Genomic DNA, 24039 nt, shown 5'->3' with positions numbered 1-24039 from the left:
GTAGCCTCAGGTTAAATGTGATAGAAACGGCTCACACTGACATCCATCCTGATCAAAGGTGAGTGTCATGAAGTGTTTGCATTTATTTGTTTTCCACTCTGGATGTCTGTTTATGTTCAGCTTTAAGTATAAAAGGCTCCACTTTTTTATTTGTTGAATATAAAGATTATTTTGTGCTGATATTGCACTTTTTTCAGAACAAAGACCTTTTTGAAATCTGCATAAAATTGCATTTTAAATTATTTTAGAATTTTACTTTAAATACTTAAAGTTCTGCTAAATATGTAAATACAAAGATCAGTATTGCTGAACTGTGAAATGTTTGGGGTGTATTTTTTGCATACAGAGTAACAGAATAGCTTGTTTTGTTTTTTAAAATGTGAGTATGAACAGCGAGACATTAAAAAAACAAATATCGGTATCGGCAGATCCAAACTTATGATATCGGTATTGGACATAAAAAAGTACCATGGCGCCATCATGTGTGGGCTCACAGCACCACAATGGTACAGGTGCAAATGTCCAAGGCTTCACAGTGGATGTGAGCGTGGCCGGAGCCGTTTCCACACTGCTGTGGGACGAACGTTTGTGTCAAATAAATAATTTCTTCTACAAAAGTGGAGGAACCCAGCTCTTTGTTTTATTAGACATCACCTGAGGTCACTGTGACACATGCAGGACAAATGAGAGAGGGAAAAACAAAGAACGAGGGAAGAGGAGATGGTCGTGAGAGGAAACTGGAGGTGTGACTGATCCGCGCTCATCATCTGAGCATCAGTGGTGGTGTGTGAATGATTCTGACTGGTTTAACTGGTTCTGGCTACAGTTTCAATGGTTTTTATATCAGCATTTAGAGCAGACTCTTAAACCTTGCCCACAGTGGATGCATTTGTAGCTGACAGTCGGATAATCCTCTGGTGGACTTCCCCCTTCTTCTGTGTCAGTCAGTGGTTCCTCTCTGTCCTCAAAGATGAGATCAGTTTAACCTCCTAGGACCTGCGTCCACATATGTGGACATCACATTTTGGGTCGTCTAGACCAAAATACTAAATGTTGCTCTACAAGTGCCTGATATCCACTTACGAGGACATTATACTGCCACTGCTCGATCGAAATTTGAAACGAATGTTCTCTTATGTCGATCTCATGTTTCTCAGAAACAAAAAAATCAGGTAATTCTTTGTTTTTACATTCATCAGGTCCCAATCAGCCCAAATAGCAAAGAGAAATTAAAAATGCTGCCATGAAAGAGTCAGGGTCTTAGGCGGTTAACAAAAGGACCCGCCCACCTCGAAGTCATTTCACGTGTCATTGTTTACCTGAATGCTTTTGATATTTATGTTCTCCATTGGCTGCGCAGCCTCTTCCTGTGTGGACGTCCCTTTAATGAGCAGTTAGCTATTGGATGTTTCAGGAACTGTAATCTGAGACGTGATATCAGACTTCTAGCATTCAAGTTCACAGTGTTCATGTAAAGTTCACGTAAACCCTCTGTTTCCAGCGTTATAGAAAAACTCTGGTTCTGCTCTTCAAATAAACTTCCCTCTGCATCTAATATTTACACATTCAAATTTTATTTATCACATACACAATCAAACTCAGTACGACATGCAGTGAAATGCTTGTTGCTGTGCAATGCCCGACCATAAAAAACTAAACATAAAACTAGCCAGAAATTTGCATAATATACACGTTTAAAATGTAAACATTTACAGTAAAATTGAAGGTAAAAAATTATAAATAAAAACAAATAGAATGTGCAGATAAACAAATTTAAGAAGTTATAAAACTGTGCAAATAAACCGTGTGGGAATAAACAGTTGCTGATGTACAGGAATGCGAAAGAGTCCAGTCCTACACCTGGTTGAGGGACCAGATACCTGAGGGAAGAAGCTCCTCCTCATTCTCTCTGTTTTGGCCTTAAGGGAGCCGAAGGGCTTCCCATAGTCCATTGTTGGGTCCATTTACCATACCACCTTTATAAAGCAATTTGAAATAAAAAAATGTGTTTTTAGAAGAGTCTTAAAGTCAGAAAGAGAAGAAGCCTGCCTAACGTGCGAGGGCAGATCATTCCACAATTTTGGAGCAGCTACAGCACAACCACATCCACCTTTAAATTTATACTTAGTCTTTGGTACCTTAACGTGCTGCTGATTGGCAGACCTAGGGGAGCGGGCAGGTGTATATGGCTGTAGTAGTTTTGGGGAGAGGGGCAGTCAGGCCATTAAGAGATTTATAAAGGATCCTGAAATGCACAGGTTGCCAGTGGAGTTAATTAAAAATGTGCTCAGATTTTTATGTGCCAGTTAAACGTCGCACTGCAGGGTTAGGATTAGGCGCAACCTGCAGACGCCTGATGGACGCATCACTAACCCCACAATAAAGTGCGTTACAGTAATCCAGCCTCGATGTATCAAAGGCATGGATTACTGTCTCAAAAAGCTTCCTTGATAAAATAGGGTCTATTTTAGACGAAGTGCCTCACATTAAAAAAAGCTAGATCTTACAACCTGACTGTCAAGTTTAAGCTCTGCATCCATTTCAGATCACAGCATTCCTCATCTTCCAGTCACACTGAGCTAGGCTAGCACATTCTGTGTGTGCTAAGCTAGGCTAGCACATTCTGTGTGTGCTAAGCTAGGCTAACACATTCTATGTGTGCTAAGCTAGGCTAACACATTCGATGTGCTAAGCTAGGCTAGCACATTCTGTGTGTGCTAAGCTAGGCTAGCACATTCTGTGTGTGCTAAGCTAGGCTAGCACATTCTGTGTGTGCTAAGCTAGGGGGCTAGCACATTCTGTGTGTGCTAAGCTAGGCTAGCACATTCTGTGTGTGCTAAGCTAGGCTAACACATTCTATGTGTGCTAAGCTAGGCTAACGCATTCGATGTGCTAAGCTTGTGTTGCTACCCGATCCGTACCGGAAACCCGATCGGTACCCCACATGCGCAAATCTTACATCACTTCCTCTCTTTGCCAGCATTGCGACATTCAATATATTTGAATGATACGGTTAGCGCCCAGTTAGCTCCTAGCATTTCTCAACAGCTCTGCCTCCTTTTCGACAACTGGGACATTTAAACAATGGATAATCCGTATACAAACAAATTCATGCTTTTCTCCTCAACAGAGAGCGTTCCCCGATTGAACAACAGCGCCGTAAAATAAGAAGAATGGCAGCTAATTACAGAGTTAATAACACAGACTTTGTAACATGTCACGTGAAGATTCATCAGCCAGATTAAGTGTTTACTGGCAACTGACAGTGATAGCGGACATCATCATCACTATTTCAACAATCCTCTCCACACAGACAAGAATAAACACACTCGATTATCACTAAATCAAATTTAACACACGTTTGTAATGACGCTAATTCGGTTTACAATAGGGTTCATTCGCTCGGTCAGCAGGTGGCGGTGTCCTCGTACACTGGGGAGTAAACTGCCATTAAACAAACAGAAGAAGAAGAAAACCCCTGCACATGCGCGGTACGGATCAGGTAGACCCGAGCTGTGTACCGTCTCACACTTCTGTTTAATCAGTTTTCTGTTTAACATTTATTCAGCTGTGTGAAAATCCCGGAGGAACCCACTCGATGGATTAATAAAGTTTTATTTAATCTAATAATCTAATAACTTTGATCTCAGCCAAACCGATTTACTCCGGAACAAATAAAACACACAAAAAAGGCAAACAATAAAATTTTTAAGTTATCCGAGTGACTTATATCATGATTCACCTGAGTAGCGAAAGAGCGGGGTCTGAAAACGATGAAGCCGGGAGTCCACTGCTCTCGCCGGCTGGAGTGACCACTGAACCCCCCGGCTTGCTATCGAGCTGGTGGGTAACAGACGTCTCCGAAAACGTCGGCACACTTTTGCAAATATGCAATGTCTTGATAAACTGAGCAGATATTTGTATTTTACACAGCTACTTTCTCGCCTGAAAATATGTTAAAAGTTTATTTTGTGACCCAGAAAGAATAATAAGAGTAATTTTAAAACTTAGTAGCGGCCGCCATTGAAACAGCTGAAATTTGGCTGGGCCATGCTATGAATTCTGGGATATGGTGGGCCACGAAGGACACACTCCGACCCATCCTTCAAAATGAAGGGAAATGAAGGACGCATTTGTCGGCCGCATTTGAAGGAGTTGGCGAATTGGGACAGCCTTCGTCGCCTGTCTGTGATGTAATCGGCCTTCAAATGCGGCCTCCGCAGGATGCAGCCGACGTTTTGGGACACAGCTCCAATTTGTACGGTCCGACTTTGCACATGCACAGTAAGGATCAAGGAGTCCAGATCCATAACTATCTTGGACATTATATTGAAATGTTTCATTATTGGAAACATTTTAAGAGATACTTATTATTCTTAACATCTTAACAGATACTCTGACCCGTAACTATCGTAAAACGCTTCGACCGGAAGTAGACACCTTTCGCGCATGCGGGGTACCGATCGGGTTTCCAGTACGGATCGGGTAGTGACACCTAGACTAGCACATTCGGTGCGTGCTAAGCTAGGCTAGCACATTCGTGCGTGCTAAGCTAGGCTAGCACATTCGGTGCGTGCTAAGCTAGGCTAACACTTGCAGGTATAAAATTTGGTAATTGTTTGGTTTTCTGGGTGACTGTGATGATGAGTGTGATCTTCCGTGATGAAGGTGTTTCCTCTCTCCTCTTCCTCCTGTAGTGCTGATAGAGATGCAGGACGAAGAGTTCAGACAGAAGAGCTCCCCAGGTCAGCACACACTCACACACACCAGAATACACAGAGGGAGGCCATCAGGGCAGAGGTAAACAGGGACATGGGGTTTCAGTCTGTGCAGAGCTTTGGTTACCATGAGCGTTTCAGCAGGATAAAAGCGAGTCACATTTCCTACTTTGTTTACACGCAGTGGCGTCTTGTTGGGCATTATGATGTGAGGGGCTGTATTGCCACCTGCAGGTCGTGTTTGTGACAACATTTTAGTTTTGTTTTAGTTGTTTGGTTTTTGTTGTCCAGACATCATGTGAACTAGTTTGAGGTCTCTGGTTGTAATGACATGTTGGGTCCCACGGGTTCTGCAGTCCCGTGTGTGTGTGGTCAATTACATCCATTCTGTTTGTTGCCATTTTAGAGGCCAGCCTTCCTGGAGAAGACATGGCTGATGACAACAAGAGCTGCCACTGTGAGTTTGTCCCTCAGGACCTGACCCCAGCGTTAAAGGTTACCATTAGAGCCATCTGGTACGAACAGTTTCCTGCAAATATTCGTTTTTCTGCCACCATTCATCGCTTTGCTCACCCTTTATTTGCTGTTTATTCTGCACTGAATCATGTTTTTATTCACATTACTTTCATTTCTTTTTTTGAATTTTTTTTTTTTTCAATTTCTACTCACCCCAGGGTCAAAGGTCCCCATCAGCTGTTGGGTAAGAGCAGTCAGTCTGACCTCAGTTAGCTTCATTGCTTTATGTTGTTTCACTGTGTTCTGTTGTGTTATAAAAGCACCTCTGCTAAGACATTACAATTATTATTGTTATTATCATTTCTCATGTGTTTTTTGTTGGTGCATTCAGGCATATCAGTTATCTGAAGTTTCAGGTCTTGCCTCAGCCGCTCTCCAGCAGTCCAGCTGTCTGGTTCTGGAATCTGGATCAGAAATAGATTCTGAGACATGCAGCAGCTCCAGTAGAAATAAAACCTCCTCAAAGAGAACCAGCTTCCCTCAGGACGTACGCTGAATGTCCAGAAGTGTTGGCTGTCCTTAGTTTGCTGTATGCTGTATGCTACCTCCCTCAGCTCACTTCAGAGCAGAGACTAAGAAACAGCATCTAAACAAACAAGCTGTGGGCTAGCTTCCATGTTTGTTTTGATCCTGGAGCATGTGGGAATGGAGGGGCCCTACCTCTGGGACTTCCATGACCCACCGTCTACAAGGCACACTACACCCACTATAACCTCACCTCCTAAAACCCCCAGAATAAAACCAACATTGTAGTAAGATATAGAAATATCATGGAGCAGCACGGTGGTTAGCATTGTTGCCTCACAGCAAGAAGGTCCTGACTTCAATTTCACCATCAGGCCGGGGTCTGTCTGTGTGGAGTTTGCATGTTCTTCCCGTGTTTGTGTGGGTTCTCCCACAGTCCAAAGACATGCAGTTAGTGGGGATAGGTTAATTGGAAACTAAATTGCCCATAGGTGTGAATGCAGGAGTGAATGTGAGTGCGAATGGTTGTCTGTCTCTGTGTGTTAGCCCTGCGACAGACTGGCGACCTGTCCAGGGTATCCCCGCCTCTCGCCCTAAGACAGCTGGGATAGGCTCCTGAAAAGGATAAACGGAAGCGAATGGATGGATGGAATATATAATATATGTCTACAAAGTGTGATAAAAGGATGAACACAATGTGGCCTACCCTAACGTTACTGTTCTATCCCAGGTATCGCTGACGTTTTTAAAGATAACCCTTCAAAGTTCTGGTTGACTCGACTGTCAGAGAACGAAACAGTCTTTGCCTGCTCTTTGTAGATTTGATCTGGTCTTCATCTTTGGGCCAAGCTGAAACCGTTACTTTTAACATTTTTCTCCATTGTGGTGACCCTGAGCCCAGAGCTTATCAGCAGGACTGTGAGCCACAATTTTCAGGACTGAAGCAGAGATATGGACCATTCCTTATCTCCATTCCACAGACTGTAGATGGATGTGGTCAAGACTTGATTGACCTCATTAGCAATCCAGGCACTCATGCCAAAGCATGCCGGTAAACAGCGTGCAACTCAAACTAGTCACCAGGACTTGGATAGAGAAACCACACAGCACCCTGTACAGAAATGCCCCAGAATATCTTCTAAGTATTCAGAGTCGGTTTTTTGATTTCAGACAAGTCTGTGTGGTGTGACTGCTGGCTGTCTTGTTTCCTCTCTTAGCATCATGCGCTTCATGGTATCCAAGAGGAAGTTTAAGGAAAGTCTTCGTCCCTACGATGTCATGGATGTGATTGAACAGTATTCAGCCGGACACCTGGACATGCTCGCCCGTATCAAGAACCTCCAGTCTAGGTAAAACTGCGTGAGGTAAGACTTTATGAGGTTTTGAATGGCTTGACTCACTCTGTCTCCTGACTGGCAGGGTAGATCAGATCGTTGGCAGAGGAACACCAATTGCAGATAAGGATCGTCCCAAAGCAGCCAGTGAGGAGCTACCTGAAGACCCGAGCATGATGGGACGCCTGGGGAAGGTGGAGAAGCAGGTAACCAACAGACTATAAAGAGTACACCTGGTGGCTTTTCTGCTATGGTTTCAGACATGAGTCTGTTTTGCTGGTGTTTTCTCACTTAGGTCCTGTCCATGGAGAGAAAGCTCGACTTTTTGGTTAATATCTATATCCAGCGAATGGGAATCCCTCAGGCTGAGACCGACGCCTACTTTGGATCCAAGGAGCCAGACCCAGCACCACCCTATCACAGTCCAGTGGATCAGCTGGAGAAGAGCCAATCCATCGCCAAGATCGTGCAGTCAGTGTCTTTTTATTCGTTCATCATGTCATTAATGTAAATGAAAATACAAGTAAAGGGTAGCGTCATCAAAGTCACTGTAGTGATGAGAAAAATATAATAAATATTTCCCAATTTTAATCTAACTTGAACCTGACCTAAAGGCCCGACCATCCAATTCAATTCAATTCAATTTATTTATACAGCGCCAAATCACAACAACAGTCGCCTCAAGGTGCTTTATATTGTACAGTAGATCCTACAATAATACATACAGAGAAAAACCCAACAATCATATGACCCCCTATGAGCAGCACTTTGGCGACAGTGGGAAGGAAAAACTCCCTTTTAACAGGAAGAAACCTCCAGCAGAACCAGGCTCAGGGAGGGGCGGGGACATCTGCTGTGATTGGTTGGGGTGAGAGAAAGAAGACAGGATAAAGACATGCTGTGGAAGAGAGACAGAGGTTAATAACAGATATGATTCAGTGCAGAGAGGTCTGTTAACACATAGTGAGTGAAGAAGAAACACCCAGTGCATCATGGGAATCCCCGGCAGCCTACACCTGTTGCAGCATAACTAAGGGAGAATTCAGGGTCACCTGGTCCAGCCCTAACTATATGCTTTAGCAAAAAGGAATCTGTTATCTTCCACTTGACCTCAGGCTGTTCATAAACAACTTCCTTTTGATAATCTCAGAACTTCCTGTTGATAAAATGGCGGTTACTTACTAATGTGTTTACATCTTGCACAGAGGGTTGCCAGGTGAACATGTGGAGAAGGCTCGGGTTGTGACGAAGATGGTTCGCTCCAGCAGTTCCACCGGACACAGGAACTACAATGCCCCCACATGTCCTCCCTCCACCTCCTGGCAGCCCATCAGCTCCCAGCTCCACCAGCAGGCTCCGCCCCCTCCTCATCGTAGCCAGGGTAATACTCCAAGTCCGGTGGGGGATGGGTCACTGGTTCGACTGCCCCCTCCTCCATCTGGGGAGAGACACAGTGGGAACCGATCGAACCGTCACAGCACCGGAGACCGAGGGGGGGCGGAGAAACAGGAGAGGGCAGGAGAGGGGTCCAATGGGATGGGAGGAGGAGGCGAGGAGGGGAAGCCTGACAGTGACACCTCTATCTCCATTCCATCGGTGGACCACGAGGAGCTGGAGCGTTCTTTCAGTGGCTTCTCCATCTCCCAGTCCAGAGACAACCTGGACTTCCTCAACAATGGATTCTACTCCTCCAACAACCTGGGAGATCGCCATGGTGGGGGAGGAGCTGCCTGCTGCACCGCCGTCCGGTCCTACATCGCTGAGGGGGAGTCAGACTCTGACTCCGAGCTCTGTGCCCCGTCGCCGCACTCGGACCGGGCCTGGACTGGAACCAAATGAAGCTGCGAGAAATCCAGAGTCACAACCAGCAGAACATTTAAATTCATCAAAATGTGAATAAAAAGTAAACATGAAGATTTAAACCACCAGCTGGAGGCTCACAGCAAAGGATTGTTATGTACAGAGCTCAGCAGCCGCACCCATGATGGTACGATTTACGTGACAGATTCTGCACAGCAAACATCTGTCCACGCTGTCACCAACTGGCACACTGCTGGGACATGCTTTCACCTGATTGGTTGCTTGTTTCTATGTATAAAATAATGCTATCACATAATCTCAGCTCACCAATACATTTGTTAATCGTTTAAACAAAGAAAAGTTGGAAAGATGGACCAGACTGCTGTTTGTTCATCTACTTCCTGTCCAAAATTTAGGAAGTAGATCCGGAGCTGCCGGGTTTTAACTTTCAGGGGAACCACGAGCTTTCAGGTAACTTTGGCTATGTATGGGATCTGTATCTTATTCTGCTTTCTAGAGGCTGCAGCAGTATCCATGAACTCTGTTTATATGTTTTTTAATATTCTGGTTATTTAACTAAATGTGACTCGGTCACTGGAGCATCTTCTTACTGTGACACTATCAGCTTGCATCTGCTCATCTACTACATGTAATCTTTAGCAGGTTATTGTTTTTCCCCAGGTGTTTGTGGAAGACTGTATGGACTGAGGTCAGTGCTAACACACATGCTTATGTATTTTGAAAGATAATAAATAAGACATAATCTTCCAGTAACTCCATGCTTCATAGACCTGCTGTGATTTCAGAGTAGACATCAGGGGAAGGTTACTTTTAATGCTTGCTGCCAATCGGGCTCTCTAAATATGGTAAGCATTGCTGAAAACTTAAATTTTAGTGTTTTTCAGCTTATGAAAAACAAAAACCAAAATCATACAACCTGAAAAAGTCATCAGCCAGAATATTTTCAGTTCCCTTTTTATGTCGAATGACTAGAGTGTATTCCTGCGTCAGCAGAGCCTGTCACATGAGGCCCTGGTTGTGGTTGAATATACGTGAAAGGAAAACGATCAGTGTGCACAACGATAGGCAAAATACTGGACTGCAGGTAAACTTGGAGGTGCTGAACAGCCAACAACAAACCCATAGTTTCCTTTTCAATAGTGGAATAATTGAGCTGATTTTTGTTAAACTTGCAGGAGAAATAGCAAACGGGGTGGTCCAAACCCTGCACATCGTCCAGGACTGCTCCAGCCCCAACTTCCAATTTGAAAGGTCAGGTCAACTCAGGTGCAGCGAGCATGGGGTGTGGCAAAGGAGGGATTTAGCACTTTCAAAAGCACCCTGACACTCATCTGACCAAACAAAATCAATCTTTGGACAGGAGATTAGAATCAGAAAGACTTTATTTTTTATATTATTATTCCCAAGGGGCAATTAAGACTAGTTAATGGTTAATGGTTGGACTATGGAGGAGAAATTTCTGCAGATTTGCTGTAATAACCAACCATTCCCAGAAACCTATGCAGCTCACGCATTGTTTTAGTTGTGGAATAATCTTTAATCGCAACAAAGTTGGACTTCATGGGCCGTACCTGACCGTGTCAAATGATCTTGCCGAGTTTCCGGATAAACCACCAGGTCATCCAAACAGGCACTGCAGTTGGAGAGGCCACTCAGAACTTTATCAGCCTCTCAAAGGTAACATAAGCATTACTCAAATGCTATGAGAGTATAAAAAGTCATCTGATGTCACAAAGGCTTAAATGTTGAAAGCATGTTCAGTTAAGGAGACTTACCAGTAACCTTTAAGGTTTTCCAATTTGGTTACAGCTCCAGGGGCTCTGATCTGTTTCAGCAGATATTCAGTTTCCTGTTGTGTTAGTGAGTGCTTTACAGGCAGTGTTGGAGAGTAACGGAGTACATGTACTGGTGTTACGTATTTAAAATACAAAATATGAGTAACTGTATTCTGTTACAGTTACCGTTTAAAAAGGTGGTATTTAGAGTGCTTTGCTGAAATAAATGGATTACACGGCGGTATTTTCCTGTTTCATATGTTCGGCTATGCCCTCTCTATTTTTGGTTTCCACACCGGTGGAAACCCAAACAAAACACGCATTAAGAGGCTCTAATGTTTGAATTTGAATTTATTTATTTAAAAGGGACAGTGCAGTTAAACATAGTTCAAGTGCAAGACATGAAACTGATGTACCGCACAGGTTTATAGCTACTGCTAATTTTCAACAATTGTCCCTTGTTGGGCTTACAATCTAAATAAATACATATTACAATAAAACATACATTTTCATAAAACCAAATTACATCATAAATACAATTACAATTGATAGACAATAATTTAAAATAAAATTAAAATCATCAGATAAAATGACTACAACTTTGGTTTCCCTTTAACCTTCAATGTAAAAGATTGAATGTCTGTAATCAGTTTGATATCGGTTGGAAGTTCCACAGATGGCAGCCTTTATAGAAAAAGCTGACTGACCGAATGTAGATCTGCGATATAATATCTTGCAGTTGCCGTTCCCCTTACTCCTAGTAACACGATTACTGTCTTGTCTCTGAATGTATCTATTGAGACACTCTGGGGCCATCCTATTTATACATTTAAAAACTAATTTAAGATAACACCAATGATTAAAACTCTTAAAACTAAGTAAGTTATATTTCTGTAAAATGTGACAGTGATGCCACCGAACCGATTTTTTATCCATTATTTTTAAAGATTGATTATATAAGGATACCACAGGCTGAATTGTAGATGGTGCTGCTTGGGTCCAAACTGTCATACAATATGAAAAATGCAAAAATATCATAGAATGCATAAATACCTGAGCTGCTGAAGTGGGTATATAGTGCTGGATTAACTTAAAACAGTGACGCGGCCCATGTCACCTCTACTTGCGGCTCACATAATGACGTGAAGAAATATTGTTTAAAATTATTATTCAAAAACTCATTTAATATGAAGGCAATAGGCTCAGTGTTACAGGCATAAAGCATGTAGCCTCATGAGCAGTGTAGCCCAGTTGTAAGTAAGCTGTTAAGACTCGACTGTACACCGTGTTCGTGTTTTCCTCTGAAACAATAAGTTCTGTTGGAGCAGCCTTTCAACGCCTCTCTCTGTCTCTGCTAGCAAAGTTGACCCAGACAACAAAGTAAAGCTAGTTTTCAGCTACGAGCCGACACGAACCCACCGTATTAGTCAGAGGTCCTTTACTACGGTTCGGAGCCGCGGACCTGTTTTATATACGCGCTGAATAGTTTTTTATACGAGATCGCTGCAAAAAGTGCAGCCTTACCTAATGTCCACCTACTGTTACTCATTTATATTAAGATTTAATATAAAATGAGTGTTATAGAGTCTGACAGCTGCTGGTAAGAATGACCTGCGGTAGCTTCCTACGCTGTGGGTGTAAAAGTCTACTGCTGAACGAGCTGCTCGGTGCTCGTACAGTCTCACGCAGGGGATGGGAGGTGTTGTCCATGATGGATGTTAGCTTAGACAACATCCTCTCCTCCCCAACCTGCTCGATGTTCTCCAGCGGACAGTCCACAATGTCAGTGTTGTCTGAGAACTTCTGGAGATGGCAAGTGTCCGTGTTATAACTGAAGTCCGCAGTGTACAGGGTGAAGATTAAAGGGGCGAGTACTGTTCCTTATGGGGCCCCCGTGCTACAGACTACCACCTCAGACAAAGCCTCACATACTGGGGTCTTCTGGTGAGGTCGTCAATAATCCACGAGGACAGCTGGTGGTCCATTCCCACCAATCCCTGCATCTTCTCCCTTAGCACTGAGGGTTGGATTGTATTGAAGGCACTGGTAAAAATCAAAAAACATGACTCTCACAGTGCATCTGGCGCTCTCCAGGTGAGAGAAGGCCCGATGCAGCAGGTAGGTGACCGCGTCATCCACCCCGATGTTAGGCTGGTAGGCAAACTGCAGCGGGTCTAGATCTCTCCCGACTGGTGGGTGAAAGTGGTGTAGTATGATCCTCTCCATGGTCTTCATCAGGTGTGAAGTCAGGGCAACGAGTCTGAAGTGGTTTGGCTCCTTGGGTTGCGTTGTCTTTGGGACAGGCACCAAACAAGAGGTCTTCCACAGAATGGAGACCCTCTCCAGGCTGAGACTGAGGTTAAAGATGACCTCACAGAGTTGATCTGCACAGTCCCTCAAAAGTCTGGAGCTGATTCCTCTGCCTCCTCAGTTGTGGTCCCAGCTCTGCCCCCTGACATCCTGAAATAAGTCTGTAAGCTTCAGCTCCTGGATCAAACCAGGAAATCCCCCCTGCTGCTGCCTTCTCCTCAGAATGAACCAGAATCTGTTTCTTCCTTTGGTTCCTTAGAAACACCAGGACCAGGTTATCATCACTTCCACTCCATTTTTCTTCTCAGTGCATTTTTGAGGATGAATTTCTTCTAACATTGCAATGTTTATAGAGCAGGGGTCTCCTACTCCAGTCCTTGAGGGCCATTGTCCTAAACTTTTCCATGTGTCCTTGTTACAACACACCTGAATAAAATTAGTAGGTTATTAGCAAGATTATAGAACTTGACTGCATGCTGAAGTGGCAACCTCTAACCCTACCTACTCAAGTAATTGGGTGTTTATAAAGTCTGCAAAGAGGCACAGAAAAGAAGATCTGACACCAGCGAGGGAGGATAAGAAGGACAGACGCAACAACATTGTCATCCCCTCTGTAGCCGGTGTATCAGAGAAACTCAGGAGAGTTTTCTCCAAGCATGACATCCCGGTGTACTTCAGACCCAGCAACACGCTCAGACACAAACTGGTTCACCCGAAAAACAAAACTCCAAAACACAGACTTAACAATGTGCTGTTCGCTGTACAGTGCAGCGAGGAATGCCCAGACCTCTACATCGGAGAGACCAAACAGCCACTTCACAAGCGCATGGCACAACACAGAAGAGCCACCTCCACAGGACAAGACTCAGCTGTCCATCTGCATCTAAAGGTCAAAGGTCACTCTTTGAGGATGCCAATGTTCACATTTTGGACAGAGAGGACAGATGGTTTGAAAGAGGAGTGAAAGAAGCATCTATGTCCACTGTGTGCAACCATCTTTGAACAGAGGCGGTGGTTTACGACACCAACTCTCTGCCATCTATAATCCAGTTTTGAGTTCCCTCCCCAGACGCCTTAACGCCCACTCACATCCTGGGCCATCTGACCTCAGGAAATCACATGATAAGGTGGGGCCAGGTTTCACAATGAACTCACCCGAAACTCTGGCTGATTGGGACCCACACCCAGTTTCACACCTTGGCTCAGGCGATTAGAGGATCAGCAGGGGGTCCTTTTGTCCCTCTGTGGGGGGACACTCCCACTAGGTTTATATCTGGGACTCTCCATCATTTGACCTTAGAACTGAAGAAGCTTCTCGGATGAAGGTGAAACGTCTTCAAGCAACTTAAAGAAGTCCAGACGCTTTTCTTTCTAAGCTCCTTAGACTACGATGACCTGGATGACTGAGAACCTTCACAGACATGTTTGGAAAAATGTACTCCTAACAGTACTTTTATTGCACCATGTTCATTCACTCATGAGCTGCTGTAATATGAATCAAATGGCTGAATTGCCACCTCAGCATGCAGTGAAGTGCTATAGGGTCTTGCTAATGACCTACTAATTTTATCCAGGCTGCAACTTTACACAAGGAAAAGTTTCAGGACAGCGTCCCTCGAGGACTGACCCCTGTTTTATCCTTTGAAGTTGTTGTAATACTAGAATGCTGCAGAATACAATGTCAAAAATGTGCATGGTGCTACAGCTCTTAGTAAATCTGGCCCTTCATGTTTTCTTAGATGAAATTAATCCAACCAACAGGGGGCAGTAAGGAATTACTTCAGGAAACCAAACTAAACCTATCAAAATAAAAGTCTGCCTATTTGCCCCAAGAGTACCTGGCTGCAGCCACTGGGGAGCGCCATATTGTGACCTCCACAATAACTGGATACACGTCAGTTAAATTGACTTTGACAGCGAAAACTAAATTGCGTTTTTGTTACTATTGATGCTGATGAGAAATAAACATGTTTCTCAGTGTTTAACACTCCGGGTTTGTTAAAAAAATCACCATCCCTTCAGCTTGTTCATGGCCAAAAGTGTCCATGTCTTATTTTTATTTTGCTACTTTTCCTGCATGAAGGTTTTTTTCATAAATATAAAATATTCATTACTAAACACCTATTTCCTGGATGCACTTGTTTGAAGACAACCTCAAAACTCACCATTTCATATTGTTTCTGCAGACGGCCGCACGTCTGCACACTGAACGCTTCCACGAGACCAGAGCGTCTCCAGTCTTCTCTGTGACTTTCACACAAACTGAGGCCGGACATCATATCGGCTCAAATGCACAGATCACTTCAGGAGCGCCGCGAGCTCGGACGCAGTCTGAACGAAACCGACTGTAAGGAGCAGCTAGTTAGCAGTCGAGTGTTTTAATGTTCCACTTTAAACCAACGGTGGTTAAAAAATTCAGCTGATAACTGTTAGCGCTCTCCTGCTGTAGCGCCCTCCTCTGGTCCTCTGCGTCCAAACTGCTTCTGTTCCCTTCTGTTAGAAGTGGTCTGTGCTTCAATATCTGGCCTGTGGACGCCCGCCTGCGGACGCCGCCTGCGGACTGGAGCAGGCAGTCTTTGAAGTGGCAGCTGACCCGCTTTAACTTCTGAACCACAGCCACCTGCTGCCATTGCTCAGTATTCAGCCAATGAAAACCTGCCATACAACAGACTTCCATTGGTGTGCTGAGGTCAGCTGATCTGCCCGCACCTCGCCCGTTCTTCCTCAGCTTCCAGTTTACGTTTCATTTTTCACATTTTGTCATGTGACCTTTAGTTTGGTTCGTTTTGTGCCCGTCCGAATGACCCAGAGATAAAAAAACAAACACAATGGGTTTAATACACATTGAAACTTTATTTAAAACTACTGTAATAAACAAATAGAAAAAAAACAAGGCGTTTCCTGCGTGCTCTGTCACTTCCTCCTGAACCTGGCAGATAGAGCAGAGTGTCAGCCATCTTTACCTCATTCAGGTCAGTGTCACACCAGAGAACAGGTGAAACTTACCTGGAACTGCCAGGTCGCTTCCTGTCCACACCCAGACGCTTCCTGTCTGCAAAGGCCGGTCTGTAAGGGAGAGAGACGGTGAGACAGACGGGACAGATGGACAGACGGCGAGACAGCTGGCTACCTGTACGTACCCTGCTCGGTACTGCTTCAGGGCCTTGCTGCTGGTGTTTGTCAGCTCTTTGTCAAACACCGACTTCTTGCCTCCTTTTCCTGCTTTCTGATTGGCTGCTGCACACAGAGGATTGGTGAGAGCGAGGACATTATCAGGGGTAGTGTGTTTGTTAGCGTGTTTACAGCATCACATACCTTTAGTTGGCGCTTCATCCTCTGGCATCGCCCTTGCCCTCTTCGGTCGGCGCTCTCTTTTGGCTGCTCGCTCAGCAAACATCTGGGCCTTCAAAATCTCAAACTGAGCACGCTCCTCAGACTGACAGACAGGTAACAGGTAAGCAGGTGATTGATCGGAGGTGAGTACTGATTAATGCTGGATCGTTTTTTACCGTCAGCTCCTTTTTCCTGCCGTCCTTCAGGAACTTCTCTCTCTTCTTCTTCCCTCTAACGGCGAGATCAAACTCCTGCAGAGCCTTGGACACTGAACAAAGTACTACCGTTACACAAAGGGACTCCACTGTACTAATCAATACTCTGATATATTAACTATATGAACTGATACTATAATTGCCCATTGGGCCTAAGGGTCCATCTGTCAGCAATGCTGTGCAGCCATTCCCCACTCTGTGAGTGGTACTCATGGACATTGATCAATGATCAGCAGGTGTTGATCAATGATCATGACCGTTTGCATATTAATGATCATAAACTGACCTCCCAGCCCGCTGTTAGTGGTGCTAGTTTCAGTATAGCTCTGGAGGAGTACTGTAGCTACTGTTAGCTCTCGCCCAGCAGACTGTCCTCAGCAGTCGGGGAAAAAATGCTGGCTGACAATTTCTGTTATCTTAAAAACAAAAACAACTGTCACACTGTCCGTGATTTGGAGCGCCCAGCGCGTGCTCCCGACGCAAACTAATCCTGCTGGGGAGGCCTACCTCGGCACCGTCGTAATGCAGGTGAAGCCAAAGGCGAGATCAACACGTTCTCATCCCAGCTCGTAACACACCGATGCTATGTGACAAATCCTCAGTATGTTACGTGTTTGGCTCCATGAGAGCCATTTGGAATGAATCCATAGATGTAAAGGTTTCACACGGTTAAGGTTAGGGCTGGAATAAACGGCTGGACTGTGTGTTACTGCTGTGAGTGGAATTCTGTTGGATTCAATGGAAAATCTGGAACATATCATAAGGACACGGAAGCGTTACTATGAGATGCTTTAGGACAAATCGTCGGTATTACGCGTTGGGGATGAGAATGCTTCATCTTCTGTTTTGCATTTGTGTGAGAGTCCAGTCAAAAAAGCTTCTTAAATATGATCAACTATCTCTAATAATCAGCTATGTACCACAGGCCTTCAAGCTGGCTGTAGTTAAACCTTTACTCAAAAAGCATCTCTAGACCCAGCAGTCTTAGCTAATTATAGGCCAATCTCCAACCTTCCTTTATATCAAACATCCTTGAAAGAGTAGTTGTCAAACAGCTAACAGATCATCTGCAGAGGAATGGTTTATTTGAAGAGTGTCAGTCAGGTTTCAGAGTTCATCACAGCACAGAAACAGCTTTAGTGAAGGTTACAAATGATCTTCTTATGGCCTCTGACAGTGGACTCATCTCTGTGCTTGTCCTGCTAGACCTCAGTGCAGCGTTCGATACTGTCGACCATAATATCCTATTAGAGCGATTAGAACATGCTGTAGGTATTACAGGTACTGTGCTGCTTCTTAACTCAGATAAAACTGAGGTCATTGTACTCGGCGCTGAAAATCTTAGAAATATGGTATCTAAGCAGATTCTTACTCTGGATGGCATTACCTTGGCCTCCAGTAACACTGTGAGGAACCTTGGAGTCATTTTTGACCAGGACATGTCCTTCAACGCACATATTAAACAAATATGTAAGACTGCGTTCTTCCATTTGTGCAACATCTCTAAAGTTAGAAATATCCTGTCTCAGAGTGACGCTGAAAAACTAGTTCATGCATTTATTACTTCCAGGCTGGACGACTGTAATTCATTATTATCAGGAAGTCCTAAAAACTCCCTGAAAAGCCTTCAGCTAATCCAAAATGCTGCAGCAAGAGTCCTGACAGGGACTAGAAAGAGAGAGCAGATTTCTCCTGTTTTGGCTTCCTGTTAAATCCAGAATTCAAAATCCTGCTCCTCACATACAAGGTCTTAAATAATCAGGCCCCATCTTATCTTAATGACCTTTTAGTCCACTATTCATTCACACACTGGTGGAGGCTCTGGCCATCACCAGTAGGCGGCAGGTGAAGTGTCTTGCCCAAGGACACAATGACTGACACCGTTAACCTTCCGGTTACAAGACGAACTGGCGACTCTTTGAGCCACGATCGCCCATTAGAGCTCTTCACTCTCCTTTGATAACAGGATCGAGTTTAACATCCGAGTACTGTGACAGCACTACTACTTCCTGGTCAGCCGTCAACACTGAACGAAGGACGACCCACAATCACACAGTGCTTACGACATACTACAGAGTGTGAATTAGTACTTACTGCGGCTCTGTTTCCTTTCCTGTTGGGTCTGAAACCAAACCCGCTGTGACTGATCAGAGGAGGCGGAGTCAGTGAGACGCCTCTGAGCCACACTCAGCTACACACAGACAAACACACACATGGTTTAAATAAATCCTGTTTGTTGCTGTTCAGCTCTTTGCTTTTAAATTAAAAACAGGTATCCAGGTGTACCTTGGCCTCAGACGCAGCCAGCTCTCGTTCCTCTCGCTCCAGCTTCATCACAGCTTCCACGTCTGTCTCCAGTTTGGCGATCAGGTCTCTAAACTTCAGGATGACTTCTGAATGACACGAATACACATTTCAGTGACGGGTCTCTCACCTGGAGGACACTCCTCACCTGGGCCACCTGCTCACAGTTTAGGATTGTTTACCTGGCGGCAGAACGCGAGCCTTCACGGTGCTCTTGGCTGACTTCACGACCTCTTTCAGCATCTTCCTCTCGGACTCTCCGACGAGAGACACCGAACGCCCCGATCGGCCCGCTCTCGCAGTCCGCCCCACGCGGTGCACGTAATGCTTGACCGTGCCGGGCATGGTGAAGTTTATCACCTGAGGGACAGGCGAGCAAAACACGTTTTAAAAAGCAGCTTTAACGCTTCTGTTTACTCTGGTTACCATGGTAACAGTTTGAAGAACAAGGGGGAGAAACGTTTGTGTCATGTGACTTTTCTTCTTCTTTTGTGACCATATTTCATTAAACCATCGAATTCTGTCTTCATCTTTCAGTGGTTGTAGGAACGTCACCATGGTAACCCCGCCATAACACTCACTGTTTTGACTCCATCGATGTCCAAACCTCTGGCTGCCACATCTGTTGCCACCAAGATATCAATCTGTTCATCTTTGAAACGCCTGCAAAACAACAACATGACAAGAGCAAAGTTCCTCATTCTAACCCGAGTTTCTCCAATTTATAGCTCTGAGCGTAGCTTCTTTTCTTACAGAGCACTTCAAAGTCGACACGGTTGACCGAAGGTTTGGGAAAATCAGTAGTGTGATGTTGTGAGAACGACGGCTGTATTGGATGTGGTTTTTACACATACAAACACATAAATAAGAGGTAACGCGCCCAAGGTAAAAGATAAATAAAATTAGTAGTAAAACACGAATAAAACAGACAATAAATAAAATTAACAAAATAAAGAAGCGACCAAAAAGTCTGGTACCACTCCTAAAACACTTTGGAGAAAAAGTGTGTTCTTTAAAGTGATTTAAAAATATCAAGTGTGGGGCCGTTCTAACATGGAGGGCAACTTATTCTCTAATCTCCGTGGTGCGTGCACCTGAGGTTCTCTAATCTCTGGGTTATGTGTACCTGAGGTTCTCCAGTCGTTGGTTCTGACTCAGTTCTCCGTGCAGTTCTCCAACCTTCAATCCCATCAGTCCCAACAGGATATGCAGTCTGTGGGCCTGTTTCCTCGTCTGAGTGAACACCATGACGTGATCCTGGAACGTCCGAGTCAGCAGAGCTGAGAAACACAAACACAGGTACAACTGTAGTCACTGGTACCTCCATGTTACTGCAGCATCACGAGTACCTACCAGCTACCACGGCCTCGCGGTCTCCTTCTCTGTGAGGTCGGATTCGGACGAACTCCTGCCGCAGGAACGGCGCCACGTCAGTGTTGCTGTTGACAAAGATCCTGACTGGCTGCTTCAGTGACACCGCTGCCAAGTCTTTGACCTGAAAACACGCGTCACGGGACAGTCACTCGGTGATCCAATGATACAGCAGCACACATGGTCGAGCATGCATACCTCCTCTGTCATGGTCGCAGAGAACAGCATGGTCTGTCTGTTGTAGGAACACAACCTGATGATCTCTTTCATCTGCTCCTCGAAGTACTCGTCGAGCATCCTGAGGGAACCACACACAACAGGTAAGTGTCTCGGCAGATTCTGGTTTCTGGTGTGACGGATTCCCCCGTCGCTTTTACCTGTCGGCCTCGTCCAGGATCAGGATCTCGATGTGCGTCAGCTCAAAGCTCGGCGTGTTGTGAAGGTGATCAATCAGCCGACCAGGCGTCGCTATTAGGATGTCCGGGCCAGCCCGCAAAGCTGCCTCCTGAGACTTCAGGTCCAACCCACCTGAAGACAAATCAACACAGATGAGACCAAGTCTGAATCGGACCGGGTCCAGAGTCAGACGGAGTCAGATCGAACACAAATAGACGCACCAACAGCCAGGCAGGTGGTGATAGACGTGAACTGGGCGAGTTGACGGGCAACAGAGTGAACCTGGATCCCCAGCTCTCTGGTGGGAACCAGAACCAAGACGCGGGTCACCTGGGAGGTCCTGGGCTTGTAAACCAATCGCTCCAGCACAGGCAACATGAAGGCTGCTGTCTTCCCTGCACAGGAAAGAGGAATTCACGTGTCCAATTAAACTGAGATCAACTGGACCCAGTATGATAAACGGGACCCAGTGTTACCTGTCCCAGTAGCAGCACAGGCACAGAGGTCTTTGCCCAGCAGACCGACAGGGACGCAGGCCTTCTGGATGGGAGTGGGCTGCTTAAAGCCCAGAGCAGTGACGGCCTGCAGGAACACGAGTTTACTCAGACGAGTCACACAGCAGCAGACGTCCAGGTCTGAGCCGACGTGCTGGTCTTACCTTCAGGATCGGCCTGGACAGATTCATGTCATCGAAAGTCAGTCGGTCATCGTACTGCGACGCGTCTTCATAGAACGACTCTGCTGCCTGGACACAACGATGGCTGTTAACATGTAACCCGCGACACGAACACGGGAATTTACCCTGTTGTGTTCCTCACCTCCTCTGCCACCTTCCTCTTCTTCCCCCGTCGTTCCTTGTCTCTGAGCGTGTCTGACAGGAAACAGGAAGTAAAAAAACCAAACTTCGCTGACAGTATTAACAACTGTATCAGAGCGCCACTCATCGTCTCAGGCTCAAACTTTAGTCACAAACAATAACGTCTGAAAGAATTCTTCCTGCTAGATTTAAAAACATGTTTCTTACCTGATTTGGTCAAAACTTCCTCGTCGCTCGAGCCAAACTCCTCATCTTCGTCCTCATCTTCGTCCTCATCACTAGCATCTGTCTCTCCAGCTGGAGGTTTCACATCCTCCTCCTGGTGGTTCTCTGATGAAGCTTCAGCAGCGTCACTCTGAGATGATTTCTCCTGAAGGTAAAAACGCACAGAAAACAGACTGATACCAGGGTCAACTCACCTGTGCTTTTCTGCTTAACCTGTGCAAGATTTACTACTGCAAAGCACTGTGGGTATTTCTGTCATGTGACTTCATGCTGTCATATTCCACATGAAACAAGGTTTCATGTTCTAAAGAGAACCTACTCCAACCTTCAGGCTCGTTAGCCTCACACTCACCTCAGCTTTCCTCTTTCGGCGGATTTTCTCTATTTTCTGGTCCAGAGTTGTCAAGGTTCTCTGCAGACAGAACGCAGAACGTGAGAACAAACACAGGTGGAGAGCGTTATGCTCTTCCCGCTGTTCCATGTGTGTGATGAAGTAACTGTGGTTGTTCTCTACCTTCTTCTTGAGCTGCTTCATGACATCGGCCATCGCCCAGTCATCGTCGTGGCTCGGCCCGTCTCTCTCTCCAAACTCAAAGCCACAGTTAAAATCTCTCGACCCGCGACTCTTCTTCTTCTTCTTCAGCACGATCGGCTCCTCCTGGAACAGACACAGCACAGGTAAGGCAGACGACAGGTGAGTGACCCCTCCCAGTAACCCTTCAGCAATAAACCTCGCAGACGGTGGCATTTCCATAGAAACTGCATACAGATGCAACATCAGGTAACTTCAGGTTTAATTCTGTAATTTCAGCATTATGAGAGGAGTTCACAGCACGCTTCTTTATATCACCACAGCAGCCGATACTGCAGACACAGCCTTTAAGATCCAGACCTGCTGAGCAGTGAGATCTGACGCTTGGTCAAAACACGAACAGTGTACAGTCGAGTCTTAACAGCTTACTTACAGCTGGGCTGGTCAGGCTCTCTGTTTGGCTGCAGTGGTTATTATTATATTTACATGCTTCCAGCTCCAGTTTCTGCTCGATGACAGCTCGTACTTTTCCTTTTTCTCCCTCCCTCGCTCACAGACACATCACGGGTCCATCCTCCCTGCAGCACGGACTACACTGCCCATCAGGCTGCATGCTTTAGGGCGATGCCTGTAACTCTCTGCCTGTTGCCTTCATATTAAATCATTTTAAAAATATTTCTTCACGTCATTATGCGGCTGCAAGTAGAGGTGAGACATCAGAGCCTCTTAATGCGTGTTTTGTTTGGGTTTCCATCGGCGTGGAAACCAAAAACAGAGAGAGCACAGCCGGATTACAGGCAAAAGACCGCCTGTAATCCTTTATTTCAACAAAGTAACTGTATTCTAAATACCACCTTTTTAAACGGTAACTGTAACGGAATACAGTTACTCATATTTTGTATTTTAAACACGTAACGGCGGTACATGTACTCCGTTACTCCCCAACACTGCCCGCAGCTGAAACCACCAAACATCAAAGGGAGAAGCCCCCGCACACAGAGACCCCGCTCACCTCTGACCTTTAACCCCCGTTTGGTTTTGGATTCATAGTTGGCTTCATTGCTTATGTGTTTATGACTGACCGGGAGAGGCGATGCTGCATTAGTGGCCATTGCTGCACTCAGCTCTCCTCAGTTTACACTCAGCTGTGCGATGCTCTGTGGGACCGGTCCAACACCAGGTCCAACACCAGGTCCAACACCAGGTCCCACGGGCCCGATGTTACGGTGAACTTGAAGCTTCTGCAGTGAGCGGTAACTAATCCCATTGATTTCAGTGTCAGATAATGTTTGTTCTTCGGGACAGTCCGCAGGAAATGACAGCGAGCCGCTGAACCTCACCGAAAATTATTCACACCAACACCAGCGGATGGGCTCTGGTCCCGGATCCGACTCACCTCTTGCTCGGATTCGGTCTCCGCCTCGTCGGGACTCGGATCCTCGTCCCGGATTGTCCCGATCAGACCGAGCTGCTCCAACATGGTGGTCCGATGTCCGGGTCTGAACGGATTCTGAAGACGTCGTCCACACAGCCACACACGTGTGTGTTGATGAAAACAGGAAACGCAATCGTTTGTTTCCGGTTGACTTCTTCTTCCTTAGCCAGGCTTTCCGGCACTTCTGAGGCGCACTGCTGCCCCCGTCAGCTCGAGCGTAAAACTACAGCCAGCGTAATACAGCTGACGGTGCTTCAGAAAGCACACGTCACAGCGTCCCATTCAAACAATACGTAAATAAGGGTGTTAAAGCCAGAAGTGGTAGATTTTTCCAAATGAGCCTCCAACCATCACACTGGATTATTGTACGCCTGCACTCAAATGAATGAATGTCTTGGATTATTTAAATCTGCCGCTGAGCAGCTTAACATCATCATTAACACCTGACTGTCTTGGATTCTGTGATGGATGG

At 45.4% G+C, this 24039-nt stretch overlaps 2 protein-coding genes across 5 annotated transcripts in view; one reads left to right on the top strand and one right to left on the bottom strand.

Annotated features, from left to right (window-relative positions):
- kcnq2b (potassium voltage-gated channel, KQT-like subfamily, member 2b) overlaps positions 1-15832 on the top strand; it is a 37338-nt gene extending 21506 nt beyond the window's left edge. For 2 of the 3 annotated variants that reach the window (XM_085160700.1, XM_085160699.1), the window contains exons 14-19: positions 4698-4745; positions 5125-5233; positions 6917-7048; positions 7119-7239; positions 7329-7504; positions 8239-15832. In XM_085160700.1, coding sequence (XP_085016826.1) covers positions 4698-4745; positions 5125-5233; positions 6917-7048; positions 7119-7239; positions 7329-7504; positions 8239-8872 — 1220 coding nt within the window. In that variant the 3' untranslated portion in view covers positions 8873-15832. The remainder of the gene's footprint in view (positions 1-4697; positions 4746-5124; positions 5234-6916; positions 7049-7118; positions 7240-7328; positions 7505-8238) is intronic. The other variant, XM_085160701.1, reaches the window with a different exon arrangement.
- Positions 10979-23724, bottom strand: ddx27 (DEAD (Asp-Glu-Ala-Asp) box polypeptide 27). 2 transcript variants are annotated; one of them, XM_085160702.1, is made up of 21 exons: positions 23529-23724; positions 22115-22258; positions 21953-22012; positions 21583-21745; positions 21377-21429; positions 21217-21303; positions 21035-21140; positions 20780-20953; positions 20540-20690; positions 20361-20460; positions 20145-20286; positions 19918-20071; positions 19373-19454; positions 18974-19151; positions 18774-18880; positions 18582-18678; positions 16449-16540; positions 16255-16375; positions 16080-16176; positions 15946-16005; positions 10979-15868 (listed from the first exon to the last, which is right to left on the bottom strand). In XM_085160702.1, exons 1-21 carry the CDS (start codon positions 23610-23612, stop codon positions 15853-15855), a joined length of 2268 nt encoding a protein of 755 aa, XP_085016828.1. In that variant the 5' UTR covers positions 23613-23724; the 3' UTR covers positions 10979-15852. The 2 variants fall into 2 exon arrangements, with proteins under 2 accessions (XP_085016828.1, XP_085016829.1); XM_085160703.1 differs by having other exon boundaries at positions 16080-16173.
- Between the last annotated feature and the right edge of the window lie 315 nt (positions 23725-24039).

Source organism: Neolamprologus multifasciatus, chromosome 5 (assembly GCF_963576455.1).
Source record: "Neolamprologus multifasciatus chromosome 5, fNeoMul1.2, whole genome shotgun sequence".
NCBI classification, from domain to species: domain Eukaryota; kingdom Metazoa; phylum Chordata; class Actinopteri; order Cichliformes; family Cichlidae; genus Neolamprologus; species Neolamprologus multifasciatus.
The sequence above is the reverse complement of the archived record's forward strand: the minus strand, read 5'-3'. Positions and strand labels throughout refer to the sequence as shown.